General features: G+C 37.5%; 1 protein-coding gene across 1 annotated transcript in view; it reads left to right on the top strand.

Annotated features, from left to right (window-relative positions):
* Positions 1–19,428, top strand: part of CTNND2 (catenin (cadherin-associated protein), delta 2) — a 573,271-nt gene that overhangs the window by 139,094 nt on the left and 414,749 nt on the right. The window contains exon 2 of the mRNA XM_009325000.1: positions 2,181–2,293. Within this exon, the coding sequence (XP_009323275.1) occupies positions 2,181–2,293 (113 nt within the window). The remainder of the gene's footprint in view (positions 1–2,180; positions 2,294–19,428) is intronic.

Below are 19,428 nucleotides of genomic sequence, written 5' to 3'. Positions count from 1 at the left end.
AACGTATGCTAGGCGTCAAAATGTGCATTGATATCATTGCTGTGATAGAATCGAGTAACTTAAAAAATGCAGTGGAACAGAACAGCTGTTAAAGCTTTTGCTTTTATTTTGAAAGTAAACTTAATGCTCTTTTTGGTTTTGTTTGGTATATTATACTATAAAAATTTCTCAGTGCTTACATGCTTTGATATACGCATGCTAGCATAGAAAATACTATACCACTTTGATTTTACATTCCTCAAAACTTTAGTAATATTTCTGTTACAATCCTTCCTGCAGTAAGGGTATTATTATTCAAATCCTAGCCTTGTTTGCATAAAATAACTCTTGGAAAGTTGATCAACGGTCTCTTCAGCTTTTCAGAGAATTGATTCGACTAGGTGAGAGACAAATGCTCTCTGTGAAGTAGGCATATGTGAAATAGGTGATTATTATTAGGTGATTTTTAATAGTCCTATCTACAAACAACAATGAAAAAGACATTTTTGAGTACTACAAAAACGTGCAGAGAATATTATTAACTGTGATTACTAATGCACTATTAACATTCAGTGAGCAGTGAGGTTTTGCTCTTTACATCAGTCTGACTCTTGATGGTATTATTGTACTCTGGATAGTCTTGCTTGGAGTAATGAATACAGAATTAAGTAGGCTTTGTCGAATAGTCAGTGGCCATTTAAGTATACACTGGCTATCTTGTGCTGTACATAACCTGCGTGGACTTCCCCCCCTTACTCGTAGTGCAGGGCGGAAGTTATTCCATGCCCATAACATGAGAAACAAAGAGGACTGATCCAGCTGAATTAGGTAGAACAACCAGCAGCCATCTCCTTCTTCCATTTCAGTTATGGTTTGCCTTGTTTCAGAGATTTGAAAAGTTTAAAGCCTCCATTTACCCTTGGCTTCTTGGTCAGAGGTTTTAGATAGCAGATAGGATGAAGACTTCTGAATCCTTCTCTCTACTCCTACCATTTCGTGCTATCTCTCAAATACTGAGTTCTTCAGTGGAACTTGGTGGAAGTAAGTTGTGACCCAAGTAATCTCCAGTGCTGTTTTTCTGCTAGGTAAGACGTTGCTGGGGAGTTCCTCAAGGGATTCTCTCCTATACATCTGTGTTACAGGGAGGTCTTTTTTGAAAGAAAAGAGGGAGAAAGAGATAATGGGTGCATTTGTGTGGACACAGGAATAATTTAACAACTGGATTCTCAAAATATTTCTCCTTCAGCCTTCAACAAACCCAAAGAAAAGGGGCAAGAGAGCTGTTTCTATTTACCTGTGAAAAAGACTTAATGTTAACTATGACCAAAATGAAAGGGTAGCAACACTTGGCAAATTTACAACAAACATAATTCCCTCAAAGTGTTTCAATTTTGTATTTGATAAAACTACTGATACCATATGTGGGAAATGTAGCTCTTTAAGGAATAGTGGGGATTTTACTTGTATTGGTTTTGCTTCTTTTTTTTTCCTTCTTTTAATTAAAAAATAATAATTTCTTATGTATAAAGACAACAACTCTTTAGAAGTACATTTATAAGCTCTCTGGATAAATCTTATCTGGTTTGGCTTCCTTGACAGAATAAAAGGAAATGCATTCAATTAGTAGTAGGATTTTTAATACGGCTTTTGTCCAAAACTACTTAAGTTTCACTTCTGCACATCACTAAATGCAGAAACTAAATTGTGTTCAGTCCATAACAACAGACCTTCAGTTTGGTTTATTTCACTAGTGTGTACTGTGATGGTTGTCTTTTTGAGTACAAAAGCTTTTGTCACCACATGATCATCTGCAGAACTTTGCATCTTTTTCTAAGTAACACAAATTATTCTCATTTGTGATCATACTTAGATCAGCTTGTTAAGAACACATTTGTATGCTACTAAGAGGTCTACGTGAACTATGAATGATTTTGACGTAGGTCTAAATTGTTTAATCTATTTGGAAATTCCATTCCTGATAAACCGGCTCATTCTACGACATATATCGTTAGGGTGAATGAAGGAACGAGTAGCTGTTACCACAAAAATTTTAACTGCGAATGTGTTTAAAAAGGAAAAAAAAAAGCTTTGCTATAAGATAGTACAAATATCAGTTCTTGCACAAATTATCATTTTCTATACTGAAATTCCTTCATAATCTCAAGAGAAGTCAAAACAAATGATTTAATTTATTTTTTCAGGAACTGCAGTTTGAGAGACTGACTCGAGAACTTGAGGCTGAACGTCAGATTGTAGCTAGCCAGCTGGAGAGATGTAAGCTTGGATCAGAAACTGGAAGCATGAGCAGCATTAGGTAATGTACAAATTGTTAATTTCTTTGTAATGTAATGAATTTTGTCGCTGTTACGAATTACCACTGAGAACAAGATTGATCATCTTTTTGTAAAGAAATTATGCACCAGGGAGCTTCAGATTTTAGTAGAGTTTGAAAATTTGGATTTTGATCTGCTTTTCAAAAAGAAAATTCAAGAAGATGCTTAATTTCATGCAGTTTGGTATCTGGTTTGTCCAGTAACAAAATAGTAGTCACATTTGGAATTCATTGATTTGCTGTAATCTGAATGGACTAACAGCAAAACTCCTGTTTCCACTATCAATACAGCTGTAATTTTCAGCCAGAGCTTTTTAGCTTCGTATTTGCAGAGATGTATTGGTAAGTTTTTGTGAACCTGTTTGTTGTGGTTTAACTCCAGCCGGCAACTAAGCACCACACAGCTTCTCACTCGCCCTAGCCCACAGTGGGATAGGGGAGAGAATCAAGGGGGGGGCGGGGGGGGAAGTAAAACCCATGGGTTGAGATAAAGACAGTTTAATAGGTAAAGCAAAAGCTGTGCGCGCAAGGAAAGCAGAACAAGGAATTCATTCACTCCTTCCCATGGGCAGGCAGGTGTTCAGCCATCCCCAGGAAAGCAGGGCTCCATCACGCGTAACGGTGACTTGGGAAGACAAACGCCATCACTCCAAATGTCCCCCCCCTTCCTCCTCCTTCCCCCAGCCTTTTATATGCTGAGCATGACATCGTATGTATGGAATATCCCTTTGGTCAGCTGGGGTCAGCTGTCCTGGCTGTGTCCCCTCCCAACTTCTTGTGCACCCCCAGCCTCCTCGCTGGTGGGGTGGGGTGAGAAGCTGAAAAGGCCTTGATGCTGTGTAAGCACTGCTCAGCAGTAACCAAAACATCCCTTGTGTTATCAACACTGTTTCCAGCACAAATCCAAAACAGAGCCCCATACTAGCTACTATGAAGAAAATTAACTCTATCCCAGCCAAAACCAGCAGACTGTTTTATTGTAATTTAATCATTCAAGGTATTAAAAGCTTTAGAGATAATTACTTAAAGCGGCTGACCTGACATCAAAATGTAATGATAAGATATGAGTCACTCTCTTGTTTTTAAACATTGGCTTTCTTCACTTCAAGAAATTGTTCTGGCACATTGTTTGGATGATGACGAGATTATTTAAGAAATTGTAACAAAAGGAAGCTGATCTCTTGGTCAGTTTGGTGCGAGTAAAGATTTAGTAAGTTTGAGCTTCTTGATACTAGTTTCTTTGTTTTCTCAGGTGAACCTAATAAATGAAAGACGATAGTACTTGAGTTTCAAGGATCAAGAAAAAAATATGTTGTATAGACATATCTTCTGTTTTTATCAGTGGAAATACTAAGTGTGATATCTTTTGAATACATAAGATTAAATATGATATGCCACACTTAGTGCCAAGTTTTGTGTGATACTTTTTGTAGTTTTTCTACTAGTATCTACCACTGCTGGAAGAAACTCTTCCTCAGTTTAAGCAATTCAGACTACACTTCAATCAAATAAATGATTGTTTTCCATGATAAGTAGGAAATAATTATTCAGTAGAATGCCAAAGATGCAACAAAAATACTGAATGTAACAGTTCAATTAAAATGGCAGAAGTCAGAAGAATCTTTCACTAATTCAGCAGAAGCTGTACATGAAGTTGACTTAAATATAAACATTCTTAATAAATCAAATGAGAATTAACTCCCTAAAATAAAATATTACTTTATTCTATATAATCTTCCCCACCAACTAGACTAATATTAACATTAGAGAAACTATTACTTAGAATTATTTAAGCACAGAGTAGGTAGTACTTGGCAATGCAGTACAGTACTATATTTGCACCTTAAGTGCACTCCGCCAGCACTTTAAATTTTGAGTATGGTATGACTGCATTTCAAAAAAGCTATCTGAACTATGTTTGAATAATACTGAGCTATGTTTGAATAATACTATTATCTTAGGATTATTCCAGCCAGTGATAAGAGAGGTTGGGAAATTTCTTGTTTGGAAGGAAATGTTTTCTCGGTGAATTTCTTTCCTATTGGTAAAGTTACACTTTTGAGTCATCAGTGGTATCAAGGTCACTCAGCTGTTTCTTAAGAGACTCCAGTTATTTGAGAAGTTTAATATTTTGACTACTAATCTCTCTGTGGAATAAACTGTTACCCAGAATAACTGAGGAGATTTCATGCAAATTTTTGACGTGTAATTTGCCCCAGAAATGTTTTACATATGAGAGTTTAAAATTTCTAGTGTTTCAACTAAAAACACTTTAAGAACTACTTGAAATACTGTTGTCCAGAAGATTACAATTAGATAGCTGTTCTTAGACTTGGCAAGTGATTTAAAAAGGAAATCAATAATAATCTGTTTGTGTTGGGTTGTTGTTTCTCCCATACATATTAAATGAGCTTTAATTTTCTGTTAGTTTTAAAAATACTAAATCATTATGGGAGGGGGTAGAAGTAACACAAATATTAAGTGAAGTCAAGTGTCGGGCTGCTGTGCTGACTTTCCAGTGCTCATCCAGATTTGAGAATGTTCCTTTGACATAGTATAGTGAGACGAAGGCTCGGAAGATAAAGAATTATGTACTGGAATACTATGTGTTAAGAAAAAAGGTACCTAACTTCTTAAAGTCTTTTGGAGTCTGTGGGGGCAGAAGAGGCTTGCTTAAAAATACTTTTTTTCATAGATATGACACCCTGTGAAGCTAAGCTTTTTAGACATACCTGCTTTAAAGCGAGGTGATTAATTTCGTGGCAAACAGTAAATGCTTTAAAAATAAGTTTCTTACTGATACAGGGTAATTTGAAAATTTTGCCATCTTTATTTTATTCAGCTACTGAATAATTAATTCATTGTTTTAAGCATCCTTTTCTGGCTGAACACAAGCTAAAATCAGAACTTATAGCTGTTACTACTAAGCTTTTATTGGTAAAGAGCTTTTTAAAACAATCTTTAAATCAGTTGCATTTATTTTAAATACTGTCATTATTCAAAGTTAAATCCTACCTGTAAGTCTACAGTAGAAGTGAATATACATCCTTCAGTGATGTCACTGTTGTCTGATGACACCTAGGTTTATTATTCAGATGCTTTTCCTTATCAAGGAATAATCAAACTGGACTGATTGTAATCAGCATATTTTAATGTTGGGAAGTTAGAAATTTTTTTGCTGCTTTAAAATAATTCACTCAAAATATCTAAAAGGAATTTTTCTTGTTAATATTTGTTATCTATGTCTGTTAGTACCCAAGTATCTAAAACTAGTACATGGAGCAGCTATCCATATCTGCAATTTTAGTCAGGCTAAAACAGCTTACAGTGGTGTTTTCTGCTGTATCTTACTCTAACATCTAAAAAGAACTGCAGATATACATAACAAGTACTTATGGTGCCCTTCATTGTGGAGATATCAGGAAAACTGATCTCAGCTTTACCTCCTTGGGATAGTAATTTCATGGAGTCTTCCTATATGTCTTAAGATTGCGCCCTTGAAACCAAGTTTTTAGGAACATGCTGAAGGGCTGTTATTTCTGGCTTCAGTTTTGCTTTCTGTACTCATCTTGCATATTTGACGCATGGCCCATAGGAGTTGTGTATCCAGCTGTGCCGTGAAGCTCCACGTAGCTCAATTTTCAGTCCTCATGGACTTCCTGTATAACCTTTTCTTGTCACAGAAGTCAGGATCCAGAAAGTAACGTGAGGTGAATTTGCACAGCACAACGCAACTCTGCACAGAATTATGCAGCCTAGATCCTTAATGGGAATCACTGTATCTTACACTGGTATAGCTCCATAGCTCATATTGATCAAGCCTGGTGAGAGGCAGGTCTAAGTAGCCAGGAGGGAATCTGGCATTCATAGTTGCTGTGATACAAAGTGATACCTCTGTACTGTAGTTTGCCTGTAGATGTGCCAGTTTGTTCGGAAGAGATTGGATTAGCCAGAACTGACTGCTCTTATCCAAAGGTCTGATTGCGACAAGTCTTGCTCAACTGAAGGGACACAAATGCTCAGTTCTTCCACAGGACCATTCGCTAACCTTGAAGAATTGACTTTGGGCATGCAAGGAAACACCACAGCTTTAATAACGTTCATCATTTCTGTGCCTGCCTATCTCACAGCTGGGCCACATCAAAATACCCAAAGTAAATTTTCTTTGTCATATCCTTGATTGGTAATCATTTTTAGAGGGTTAGGGGACTATATTCACTAGGAATTCTACCAAAAGGACTTAAGTGCCTTCTCTTCAGGAACAGGGTCTTGGCTGTGAATCAAAGGGGGAATCAATGGCTTCTGGTAAAGCTGAATAAAATGCTTAGACCATGAAGTAGGACAAAACTTAGGGAACTCTTCCATGCCACAGTGTTTTCCTGTTGGCAAACTCTGAGCAGTTCATTACTCAGCCTGCTGAGTATTAAAATTTCATCATGCATTGCATAAGGAGTCAAGTCATGTTCTATACTGCTCCATCCCTCTGGCAGAGGTGCTTATTCCTTCTGGGCCAGATCCATCAGTCTGTCACTCTTTTGTATGGAAGGCAGTTAGATGCCTGCATATCTTTGAGGTCTTCAGTCTCTGATAATTTTAAGCACATATTAATGTATTTCAAATTTCTGAATTTCCCATGACCACATCATGTAGTTCCTCAAAACAGAAGCTGATCTAAGTGAGAGGTTTTTTTCCTTCTAGAGATGAAAACAAAATCTCTGAGGCACTTTGAAGACTCAGCTACATGTTTTCATGTTTTCTTTTGAAAGAATTCAGGCAAAATAGTGCCACAGAATGGAAAGACTGAACAAGCGAGAAAATAGTCCAAATATCCTTTGGACTTCATCGAAGAACTGTACTTACTTGTTAGTAAATCCTTAAAACTTTAAAATAAGTTTCTGTTTCACATTCTTTATCACTGTTTTATGTGAGCAACTTATGTTTGTTTACTTATTTTTTGATGGAACCTTACTGTTTGAACTCAGGAATGTAGCTCAAGCATAGCCTACTCTTTCTCTTTGAACATATAGTTTGCAAATTGGTCAGTCAATAGAATTTTTCTCAACTGAATTTCAACCCCCCACTGAAATTAGAAGAAGTGATTTGCCATTTGCTATTGAAAGTTTCCTGAAAAGACTGATATTTGTGCATGAGTGTCCTAAGCAACATGCTAAAGTTTCTGTATTTTACAGGTAGCAAAAATACTATCTAATTTACTGAACTGCATGGAAAGCTTACCTGCTTTGTATATGCTTTCTTCAATGTAGTTCTCTCTCTTGGAGATGCGTATGTTATTCACACTTTATTACTGGGGAAACTGATGTTTTACTTAGGAGGATACAATTTTTGCAAATTCCCTGAAAAAATGTCCAGCAAGTCTAACTGATAATCCCATAAGATCCTTCATTTCAAGAACATTGAAGAGAGATGAAATGCACCATGGCATAGGTAGACAATTTCCACTGTGTTGGTCAAGTAAATAAAATTGCAGTTACAGAGTTCTCCTGTACAGCTGTAGGTGTTAGATCTCATTTAGGCTACTTATTGTAGTAGTATATAGAATAGTCTTTGTAGATATTTAATATTAGGGGTTGACAAATCCAGTAGCCCAGCGGAGGTGAGGCTGCCACAGCCTAGACCAGCACAGGCTAGAGAAATGGGCTGAGTGGAATCTTATGAAGTTGAAATTTATAAATGAAAGCAAATGCAAATTCCTGCATCTAGGATGGAATAACCCTGTGTGACAACACAGCCAGGGGCTGTTTAGATAGAACACAGCTTTACAGAAAAAGACCTGCAGGAGCTCTTCAACAACAAACTGAACATGAGTCAGCAGCGTGTCTTTGCAGCAAAGGTGGCCAGCTGCATCCTGGGCTGCAGCAGCAAAAGCATAGCCAGCAGATCAAGGCAAGTGATTCCTCCCTTTTATTTGAAACTCGTGAGGCTACATCTTGAGTACCGTATCCAGTTTTGGGCTTCCCAGTGCAAGAATGACATTAGCATGCTGGAGCAAGTTCAGTGCAGGGCTGCCAAGAAGGTTGGAGGCTAGGGAGCACATGGTATATGAGAAGAGGCTGAGGGACAAGGGGTTTTAGCTGTAAGAAGAGAAGGCTCAGGAGGGGTCTTTCTTCTGTCTACAACCAGGTAATGGGAGGACGTAGGGAAGACAGGTCGAGACTGTTCTCAGAGGCGTACTGTGGTAGAATGAGAGGTGACAGACAAGTTGGAACATGGAAAATTCTGTCCAGATGTAAGGAAAACATTTTTCACCATGAGTTTGGTTAAACACTGGAACAGGTTACACTGAGAGGTTGTAGTTTCCATCCTTGGAGATACTAAAAACACGACTTCCCCTTCCCACCTAAGTTTTCCTGTGCTTTTTATTATTATTTCCACATAAATACTAGGAAAATAATTGTATTAGAATTCTATATATTTTTTTACATCAAATTCTTCAAGTATTTCAGAAATAATTCTCTCTCTAATCTAAACTAGTGAACGTATGGTTTGCTTTTAGCTGTGAATGTAGGTATTAAAAAACAAAGTTGAAAAATATATGGTTAGTGTGGACTTGAACAAAATATGAGCCAAAAGAAAAAGATATTTTTCTGTTACATTATGAGAGCAGAACAGTTGTTTGTATGCAAAGATTTTGATCAACAGTCACATGTAGAAAATAATGCAACTTTCAAGTAAATTTATATATGATCATTACTGGAAAACTGTTTTGCCTGCATTGTGATTCTTCATCAACTCAACATGTTATCAGTTAAACGTGTTCAACTTTTTCACATTGCTTTGATTACAGTGATGTCTCCAAGGGCTACTGGGAAGCTTCTAAATTTAAAACAAAGATAAAGAAACACTTTTAATTAAATGTAAATTAGAAAGTTAACTTTTAAAAAGAAAAAAAATGCACAGTTATTTCAGAGCAGAAATAAAATATTGATCCTTTTTATCATTACTTATGAAAATGCCAAATGTAATTTTTGTACTTGCTTTTTTAAACATAAGCCAATAGCATGATATTAATAGTCACTACATTCAAGAAATGTGGTCAGATTTTTAGAAGTGATTTTCTTTAAGATCGGCATTTCACCAGTGGACAGAGAAGATTTTGACTAAACTTGACAGCAAATGCTGTAGCTCAGAAATTCATCTCATTCTGGAATGTGTGTTTGCTCAGTAGTTCAGAAGCTGAATAAGCTTAAAGTTTTGTCACACTGTTGCTCATCTTCATTGTGGATTGTGTAAAGCTTAACAAGTCATGCTTGGATGAACTTTTGTCAACTGAATTAATAAAAAAGTTATCTGAAATAAAATAAAAAAAGCAGGCAGGTTTTTGAAAAAGTGTTTCTGAAAATGCTCCTCACAAATTCTACAAGTCTGAATATTTAGCTGTGGTAAGACAACATTTTGTGGGTTTTTTTGTTGGTTTTTTTTTTCCATTCTCTCACAATGATTTTATGTTGCTATAAGTGACCAGGTCAGGTGGAACCCCTTAGAAAGCTGCAGAGATTGCTCTACTCCCGAAAAGCAAATAAACTTAGTCAAGAAGGGAAGATGTCAGACAATTCAGGGTACAGCAGGGAAAGGAATTAAAATCAAAAGCAGGAAATCTCCAGTTTCTATACAGACCAGCAAGATATATGAGTTCATACACAGTCTGCAGTGAACGTGAGGGAGCAGCCAGCCAGACCTCCGAGTAATGAAATTAAATTTCTAAGGGCCAAGTGCAACTGTCTAGACTTGCATCAACTCAAAACATTCTTCAGTTGGCTAAGACCAAGTGACAAGACAAGGACCCAGCTGTGAAGACACATGGGCTAAAGAAGAGTGGGATATAAACCTTTAGTTGTCTGGAGGAGGGTGTGTGGGGTTTTTTTCCTGAGATTTTTCTGAATAAACATTAAGTTTCTATTTTCTACTCTAATAAAAGTTGTGTGGGAAAATGGGAGTTGTGTAGAGGTCTTTCAGTTGTCTTTGAAAAAGATCTAAGTACATCCATCCCAAAGTTCTGACTAGTTTGGGATCCTATAACAACTCAGTTTAACAGCAGTACATTTTAAGGGCAGAGTCTATTCACAGGTGATTTCCTTCTTTAGTTTGTGAATATATGACAAAAAAAGAAAATTTTTTTCCTCAATATTTTACCCTCTCTTTTGCAGTCAAGAACATCTTAAAAGGGTTGTTTTTTTTAGTGAAAAGAAGGTTAACAAGTCCCCCCCAAATCCATAATAAACATGCTATCTTCCAATCATCAAATTTTACCCTAGAGCTTTGTGTTTAACAGGAACTGCTGAAAGCAGAAGCGATGTAAGTACAGCATGTATAATTTCCCTCTTTCTCAGAAGTATTACGCAGAATCCATGGAAAGCAGTGTTGGTAATGTGAAAAATCATTTGGAAGTAGATAAACTGAGTCAAATGAGAAATCAGAGAAAGGAGACTTCTTTTTCTTTGTTCAAACCTCATCAGCTTATAGCCGTGTCTGCATTAGCAGAAGTGCAGCACACTTCTTGGGGCTCAGCAGAAGGAAACATGCAGTTCTGAGAACACAGCATCTATATCATAAGTGTTTTGAGGGGATTTATAACCGACTTTAGTTTGGTCCCATGGATTGGCCTGCCGTTAGTTGTTGAAGTAAAGCTAGGCTCCTGGAGAGCCTCTTCCAGGTTAGTTTCTGAAAACAATTCATTTGATGTGCTGCGAGACCACTTCATGATGCAAACTAAAGCTTGGGAAATGGAAAAGAGCAGGAGGTTCGCTTCAAAGATGCACTGTTACTTTGAAGGACAGTGATAATGTCAGTGGAACCGATACTGAACATCATTGTCCCTTAGAATGCCTCAGTCCGGGGTGAGCAGAAGGAAAATGTTGCACTGGACCTGTTGATACTCATTTGTGTCACTTGATTCATGTCTATACTGAGTCTTATTTGTTGGCAGTTCCATTTAAAAACCCCTAAACAGGTACAAAATTGACATGGGTCTTGAGTAGGAAAACTAAAATGAAAGGTGGGCCATGCATACAGGATGTTTTGGGGTGACTCAAATCTAGCCACGTTGATGAGGAATGTTTTGTCAATAAGCATGGTACTATCTGATATATTTCCAGATCTTGTATAAAGCTTATCATGCATTATTGGGATTGTGGTAAAACAGAATATCCTGGTAAAAACATGTTGTAGGGTTCAAGGTATCAGAGAGAAAAAACCCAAACATTCTTTACTAGGAAGCCAGCTTCCTTGTTGAATAGTCTTGCATCTTTGATATAATGCTACTAAGACAGCATGAGAATGAAATGAGCTGGAAGGAAACATTCAGTTAGATCAAAATGGTGGGAAAATATGCAAGTGTTTGTTATACTGTAATGTTTTCTTTTAAGTCTTTGCATTATTTGAGTTCTTTGCTATCTCTAGCATAAATTAAAAAAAAAAAAAGCCTTTTAAAACCCCCAAAAATCCAACCCCCACCCCCCAAAAAAAAACCCCAACAAAACAAGGCAGGAGAGATTTTCTTAGAAAAAGATGAAGAGATGGTATTTTTGTTACATTCAAAATCCTTAAGACATTCATTAAGATAATCTTAGAAGAAAAGAAACTGAAGCAGCCTTTGTCAGACCACATCTAAGAATGAACAGTGTGGTTTGAATGCTTGGCCACTTTAATAAAGTGGGTATTTTTCCCATGTCAGTTTTCAGTCTATAGCTTAGCTAAGTCATTTAGGGATTCTCCCCCATACCATTCATCTTCTCCAACAATCTACTTACCTACCACAGAAATCGTTGGTGACTTTCTAGGTGTTGGGTTGCTAGCTGATAGATGATGGTCAGCGTGCATGTCCCCTAGGTAATAGCTGGAACCCAGCACTTCTGAAAATCAGACTACTTATTTACATGCTTAAACAAAGCATTTAGGCACTTCTGAAATCTTTGCTTAGAAATAAGAGTTTGGTGAAATACAGTAAGTTGTCAAGAAGTGGAATGGACAGATTCTGCTTGTTGTGACAACTATTACAATGTACCAAGCCTAATTTCCTATGCCAGTTTGACATCGATAGTTGATGTTGCTGGCTTCATGTGTACCGCCACATGTAAGAGCAGTCGGTCAGAGAATATGTTTTAGAAGTAAGAGAAAGTGATCAGGGGAATACTGAGGTTAGTATTTTCAATACTCCTGTTTTGCCTTGTACTTGCTATCTCTTGATCTTTTGGCTATGAGATGTAGAGACCTAAAAGGTGACGAACTCTGTATCCTATTAGACTTGGTCAATAAATTAGTTTGAGACCACTACCAAAAAAGGAAGATTTGAAGAAAATGTTCATTACAGGAAATAAATTGCAGTTGGAAGAGTTGGTACAATTCATATTAAAAATGTGATTAGTTAATTATATTGTGCAGATTGACAGTTTATTGGATTAAAATATCAGACGTGATCTGACCATTCAGAGCAACCTGGTACAAGATTAAGTTTGAGCCTGTACTCACTGTATGAAAGTCCAGTATTTAGGGAAACGGTTAAAAAAAAATACCAAGATAAGTTGGTACAAAAGCAAGAAAATGAGATAAACTAAAACGTACAACTTTTTTGTATTTCCATTAATATAACATTTGTGGGGGCTTTGTGCTGGTTCTCCACAATGAAGCACATCGAGGAAACAGATTAGTCCTGTTGATCCTCTACAGGGAACTAACTGGTTTCACAGTTTTAAGCTTCTGTTGCTGAAAGGCACATTTCCAGCAAATGTCCAAGCAATCAGGTCTGGTGTAGTTTTCTTTTTTACAGTACATCCATGTTTTTTACAATAGTATTATGGGTCATATCATTCCCAGATAGATACGTCTCTGAAGGCACCAACTCCAACAAGACTTTTGAAACACCCCCTCCACAGATGCTCTCCCTCTTCTTCTGCTTGCCAAGTACCTTCCTGAGATATCACCTCCAGGAGAGCAGTAATGCAGTAATATTCAGCATTGCCAAACTCATAACATTGGCATGTTTATGAAATCAGGGTATCAGATTTTATTTTAATCTCATCAAAGTTACTGTAGAGAAGCTATGACAATAAGGTTATAGATATTTTTCTCTCTAGTGCCCTAAGAAAGAGTCTTATAGGCTGAAAGCCTTATCTGGGGCTGCCAGGTGTCACTTAGATTCTCTCTTAGTTAGCTCAAGTCTTTCATTATTTCTTCTGTTTCACTTAATACCAGGAAAAAGAAAAAAAAACACAAAAAAGCAGAATGATGACAACAGAAAAAACAGCAGGTACTTTACATACCAACATTTACTGATATGTAAGCCAATGAAGACTGTATAGTGTATTCTCTACCTTAGTGCACTTCTGGCATGATACTAAGACATCTGAAAACTCTTTCCAATTATTGCATTCACAATTTACATGTGTTATTGCAAGTCTGACACTTGAATACTGCACTAATTTGAAGTAAACATGGAAATACTGATCTTAGGAAATAACGTTAATGTAAAACTTGATTATGTCTTACAGAGTGAGGTTCTGTGCTGAGACTACTTTTGACAAGCCATTTGTTGAAAAATTAGAGCAATGCAGTTTACCATTAAGGACGGATAAGCACTGTAATAGATTGCCTAAGGAGACTGTAAAAACTATGATTTGAAGCTTAAGGACACGTAGAGTATCTATCAAGAATGAGACATGAGTGACAGCCCTTCTAGCTCTCCTTTTTATGATACCTTGCTGGGCTCTGCTTTAATAATTTGACAATATTCTTTTTGTCCCCAACCTTACTTATCAGATGTTAAAATGTTTTTGGATAGGTTTGGAGGAAGACAAGATTGAGGATAATACTGAGGGAAAGTGCCTTGTTATTATAAAGTTCTTGAATTTAGAGTGTTTGCAGGAAAGTTTGATAAAATTTGTCCAGGAAGGTTCATTTTTAGTGCTTACTGCTTGTGGGTCAAAGGTACTAGATACCATTTTTGTGATATCCTAGAAGTAGCTAGTTTATGGCTGAGAACAAATTCTGTAACATGGTGACAGTATTTAATGGCCATGGGCAACTGACGTCAAACACTGAAACAGAAGTAAGGTATCCAAGGTGCTTCACGGAGTCAGTTCTGACGAATCATGGACAGAGACTGTAGTAGTGTCCGTCATTAATGTTGCCTGCTGGTTTGTATTAAACCAAGATTTCAGTTGTTCCTTACTTTGCTTGTTCCTTATTCAACCTTCCAGGTTGAATATTTCCTTCTGAAGATGCACATACTGAGGTTTTGAAGGGAATTTCAACTAATCGCCATTATCGTCGTTGTTAAGATTTGCACCAAAAGGCCTTGCGATTGACAGAGGAACTGAACGTACCTTTGCACAGAGTTACAGAGATAAATCCCTATTTTCCTACAATGCATGTTGCCATCTACCTAATTTGGTGTACAATGGGGCAGAATACTGGAGCTGGGAGGGAATTCTCTTCAGTGTAATCCCATCCTTCCCTCTGTGTTGTCAGGGTAAGGAGGGGTCCTTCTGAGTCCGATGGCAAGAGGTCAAGAAGCAGACCTCCAGGTGCATTCAGCATGCCAGTTACATGCGTGTATGGGGGGAAAAGTTGGGGAGGACGAACCTTTGTTCAAAACGTGGATGAGGCATCTGGAAGAACCCAGATTCAGTCTATAAAGTGAAGATTTGTATTTAATGGTCACACACCAGAATGAGAGAGTCTGAGAAATGAAGAGTGGGATGGAGCAGGATGAGGAAAATGAAACAGGGGCAGAGTCTAGAGAAGAGCGGGACAGGAGGCTAAGGCAGAGGAGTCAGGGAACCATATTATGCCCTGCTTACAATTGGAAGACCAAAGACGAAAGCTGAAAATACCCATATATCCTGGCTACTCAATCTGAGAAATCTAGGACTAATTGTTGAAGAGATCTTACTGGCTTCATTTGCTGCTATGAGTAGTCATCACATCTGTATGTCAGTTCCTGATCTGGTTATTAGGATCCCTGCATACCTGGAAGGCTGTACAGAGAAATGAGAAGGAGAGAATACCTGACAGGAATTCAAATGAATCTTTGCAATAACAGAATTAGGCAGCAGAAGTTGATACAATTCCACTGGATTGCCTTCAGCTATTGTAAGCAGATAGCTAGTTCTTTTCCCGGTGCACATTTTGCAAGTTATGAAACTCCATTGGTCCTGTAGACAATAGCGTCCCTCCACACAAACATGATTTATCCCCAGAGCAGTTTAGAAATGAAACGGTTATGAAACAGACGTTGTGTAACAATGCATTTGTACAAGGAGTAAGTAAAAATGCAGCCAGCTGAATGCTTCCGAGAACTCCAGACAAACCAATTTTTTTTTTTTTGTTCCACAGATGAAGACAAAGCCTATCTTGTTGCTGTTCTTGAGGACACAAATTCAATTTTGTGTTGAGTTTCAAAGAAATATTGCGGTCAGGCGTAGTATTTTCTCTCCCTTCACCACCCCTACCTTCTGCTTCTCACCATCTGAGCTTGCGTAGGTGACCTTGACTTCTGTCTTCAGCATCCTCTCTTTTGATACCTTTCTTCTTCTCCATTACCTAAGTTTATATTCCACCTAACTCACTAAACACTGCAATTTGCCAAAATAAAGCCCTTACCTCCTGCTCTCAGCACTTCCTTGCTTTGGCAAGTCCTGGTCACCTTTCACCAAGTGCAGATATGGGAACAGTTACTAATGCTTCCTGCCAAAACCTCATCCGGGCTAGTTCATCTGTCCCTAGCAAATGACTGAGTTACTTTTGCATTAAGCTGGCTTGTTTGGGATCTTGGTTTTAATAAAAGCATAGTTGTTCTCCAATGCAATCTTTTAAGAAACTGGAGATTTTCAACAGAAATGCAGTCGGAAGTTACAGACTTCTCATCAGTCATAGCTTTCAAAAATACACTCCTCTCAACAGTATTAATTTCTGCTGTCACATCGAAAGTGGATCCTGTGTCTTGCCATGATCTGTCTTGATAAAAAAATCATTTTGTTGTATGCCTGTAGTGTTTGATGTAGGAAATTTAAGACTTACGAATTCACTTTGAAAAGATTTGGGTTTGGTTTTTTCGTGGTCTTTTTCCCCTTACTTTAGAAATTAATGGTGCTATTACTCTTAATTATTAGGTAATCTCTCCTTGTTCATACGTGATAATTTGCACAGGAATTGGTCCTGATTTTCCTTTGTGTTGTCTGTATACTTCTTCTGAAGGACTGACATAAACATCTTAATGGTGCTGCTACATCTGATTGCTCTGTAGCGGAAACTGAGCTATGTGTTCCTTGATACTCGAGTATATCGAATACCAAAAGTGCACAGGAAGCATTACTAATATATTTAATAGAATTCCAGGAATGGCATGAATGAACACAGTTCTGTTTCCACAGGCATCTCACAAGTGGATAGCAACGTACTTTGAATGGCTAATGTTACATGCTCTCTAGGCATGTTGCCATTTCAGCAGTTAAGGAAGATTTTATAGATTTTAATACGTTAAAGGGGCTTTTAAATCCCTCGTGCTTTCAGCTCATAGTAGATGTAGTCTCAGTTACTGCTAATTGTGAATAAATACTCTGCCTCCTTCTGGCTTTCCTCTACCCCTTTTATTTTCACCTTGTTCCTCCGCACTGCTCATTTGCACAAAGATTTAAAAAAAAAAGACTCTTGCACACCAGCTCTCTACTTCTTCACTCTCGATAGAGCAGTATCCCCCAACTCCCCAGGTATAGAGAAGAAAGATATAGTACAACTTTTACGTTTATATCCACCTTGTTATCTTGAAACAACTAGATCAAGATTAAATAGTTGTATTTTGTTTTCATTTAAATCTTCTTTCTGCATTTTATTTTGAAAGTCTTCACCATAAATGTTACCACACAGATGGCTGTGAATATAGCTACAATAGGATTAGCATCAAACTGAGTACAGTGTGAAGTTTGCCTAATTTCAAATATCCTGTGAAAGTTCCCTTAAAGGTTTCCAATATATCTACTGATTTTTTGACTGTATTCGTGAATGACTAACAGGAGCCAGTGACTACCGTGAAAGGAATGTCTTTAGCTTAGATAAAAATACTTTCTTCAAAGCTTATCAGAAGAAAGAAAAAATCATAGGTCCCCAATATTTGGTAGAAATGTTCTAGCTTCAGTGGGGGCTTCAGCTATCTTCACAGCAATAGCATTCCTCCCCCCAAAAATCAGACATCAGTTTCAAGAGGACTAACATGGTAGCAGGTTCTGTGGATTCTGGTCAGTGTTTCTGCACCAGCCTCCCTGCTGGGCTAGAGCAGTGCTCTCCACAAACTTTTTTGATCGTGCACCCCTAGCAGTAAAACATTTTTGAGCATCCACCCGCAACATATGGATATTTATTTTTTTATAGATTATACACATGTACTACTGTACTAATATATTATGAACCTTATAAAACATAAACAAAAACAGAAATCAAAAAAGGATGAGATAAAAATGGAATAAACACTATCTTTTATTTTCTTTTATGTATTATTGTTACAAAAATATTTTCTTCCTGCCGCTCCAGTGACTTGTGTTGCGCAGTGCCTGGCGTGTGCGCACCCCACTTTGGAGACCACTGGGATGGAGGGCTACTAATCTCACAGTGGTAATAACTTTTCTTCTGAGGTGTCTGATTGAAACCTGGTAGAAGCAACCCTTCTTTAGGTCAGGCCCTGCAAGAAAGGAGTCAAAGACAGCAGCGTTGGCAAGATACCTTTGCTGCTGAAAGCAAGGAAGCTGTAGGGCCATGAGGGAAGGATAACACTGGCAGATGGGAGTTTCCCCCTCATCTAGGCCATCTGAAGGCTGCAGTCTTCCTTTCACAGTATGGGGCACCGTATAGAGAATGCAGCAGCAACAGCCACACCAAAGTTGTAGTTTTCTTCTTTTCCCCCTTCTGTCACTGCCTTTTTTCCCCAGTCTCCCAGTGTAAAAGAGAGACATCATTAATCCTTAATTTTTGGCTCAGGTTTATGGGTTTACTGAATAATACACACACAGTTATCTTCACAATAAGTTAGCGTTGCACCTGGGATTTAACTCCCAGTACTTAGGTGATCTTGCCCTCCAAACGCAAGTAGTTGCCTGTGCTGGAACACCTTCCCTTCTGTAAGCTGAAGGCATATATAGCTGGGATGGTATAATGCAGTTAATCATCCCTTTTTACTTTCATATTACTCATTATGAAATTTGTTTATTCTAAAAAACAGTTTGTAAGTAGTATTTTAATCTAAACCCATTTCAACCACTTCAACCTAATATGGTTACAGCATTTCAACAACATCAGTCTGGAAGCCTTAATCTGTATTGAGTTATTTTTAGTCAAAATGCTAGACTAGTAGATACAGAACATTACAAGAATTTTCTTTATTACACTCATACGACTGATCCAATTATAATCAGTGCTTTGTAGTTCAGCTATCCAATTTTCCCCTTCTAGTTGATTAACAGAAAGCTCCAGCAGATCTTTGGAAGTTCATGGCCAAATAATTTGTCAATGAAATGTAGTGTATGTAAATTGATAAATGTAGCTGTTGGGAGGAAATAATCATTGCAAGTTGCTGATGAGAACAGAAGACCCTATTAATAATTAGAAGTAATCATCACCTCCACTTTCTGTCCTAGTCTGATAAACATATTACATCACAATATATTGCATTTTCCTCCCTAGGGTTATGTAAGCGTCACAGCATAAGTGACTTCATATATGAAAAGCTTTTGCAAAAAGCTTTCTAATTTTCTCTGTCCAGTCCATGTTAATCCTGTTGAAGAAATGAGCAAAAGAGATATAGCTTATCTAGACGTAATGGTGTTTATAAATCTGCTCTTGAAAAGGGAGGTGTAGCTTATGCAGTAAATTACAGAAGTCAGTCTGAAACAGCTTCTGTAGCAGCATTTACGTTTCCCATTTTTTTTTCTGATGTCAAAAAATACTTGAAGTTAGATGTTGAAAGAGTAGTACTTTTATTATTGGGTATTCTTCTCTCATCCACCTCTTCTCCGTTCCTTTCCTCTCCTCTCGACTTCTCTGCCCCCAGTGTTTTCAGTTAGTGCTGTAATTAAGAAGGCAATATCATTTACATTTGAAGTTAAAGACTTTTC

Source organism: Pygoscelis adeliae, unplaced genomic scaffold (genome assembly GCF_000699105.1).
Source record: "Pygoscelis adeliae isolate BGI_AS28 unplaced genomic scaffold, ASM69910v1 Scaffold86, whole genome shotgun sequence".
Lineage (NCBI taxonomy): Eukaryota > Metazoa > Chordata > Aves > Sphenisciformes > Spheniscidae > Pygoscelis > Pygoscelis adeliae.
The sequence above is the reverse complement of the archived record's forward strand: the minus strand, read 5'-3'. Positions and strand labels throughout refer to the sequence as shown.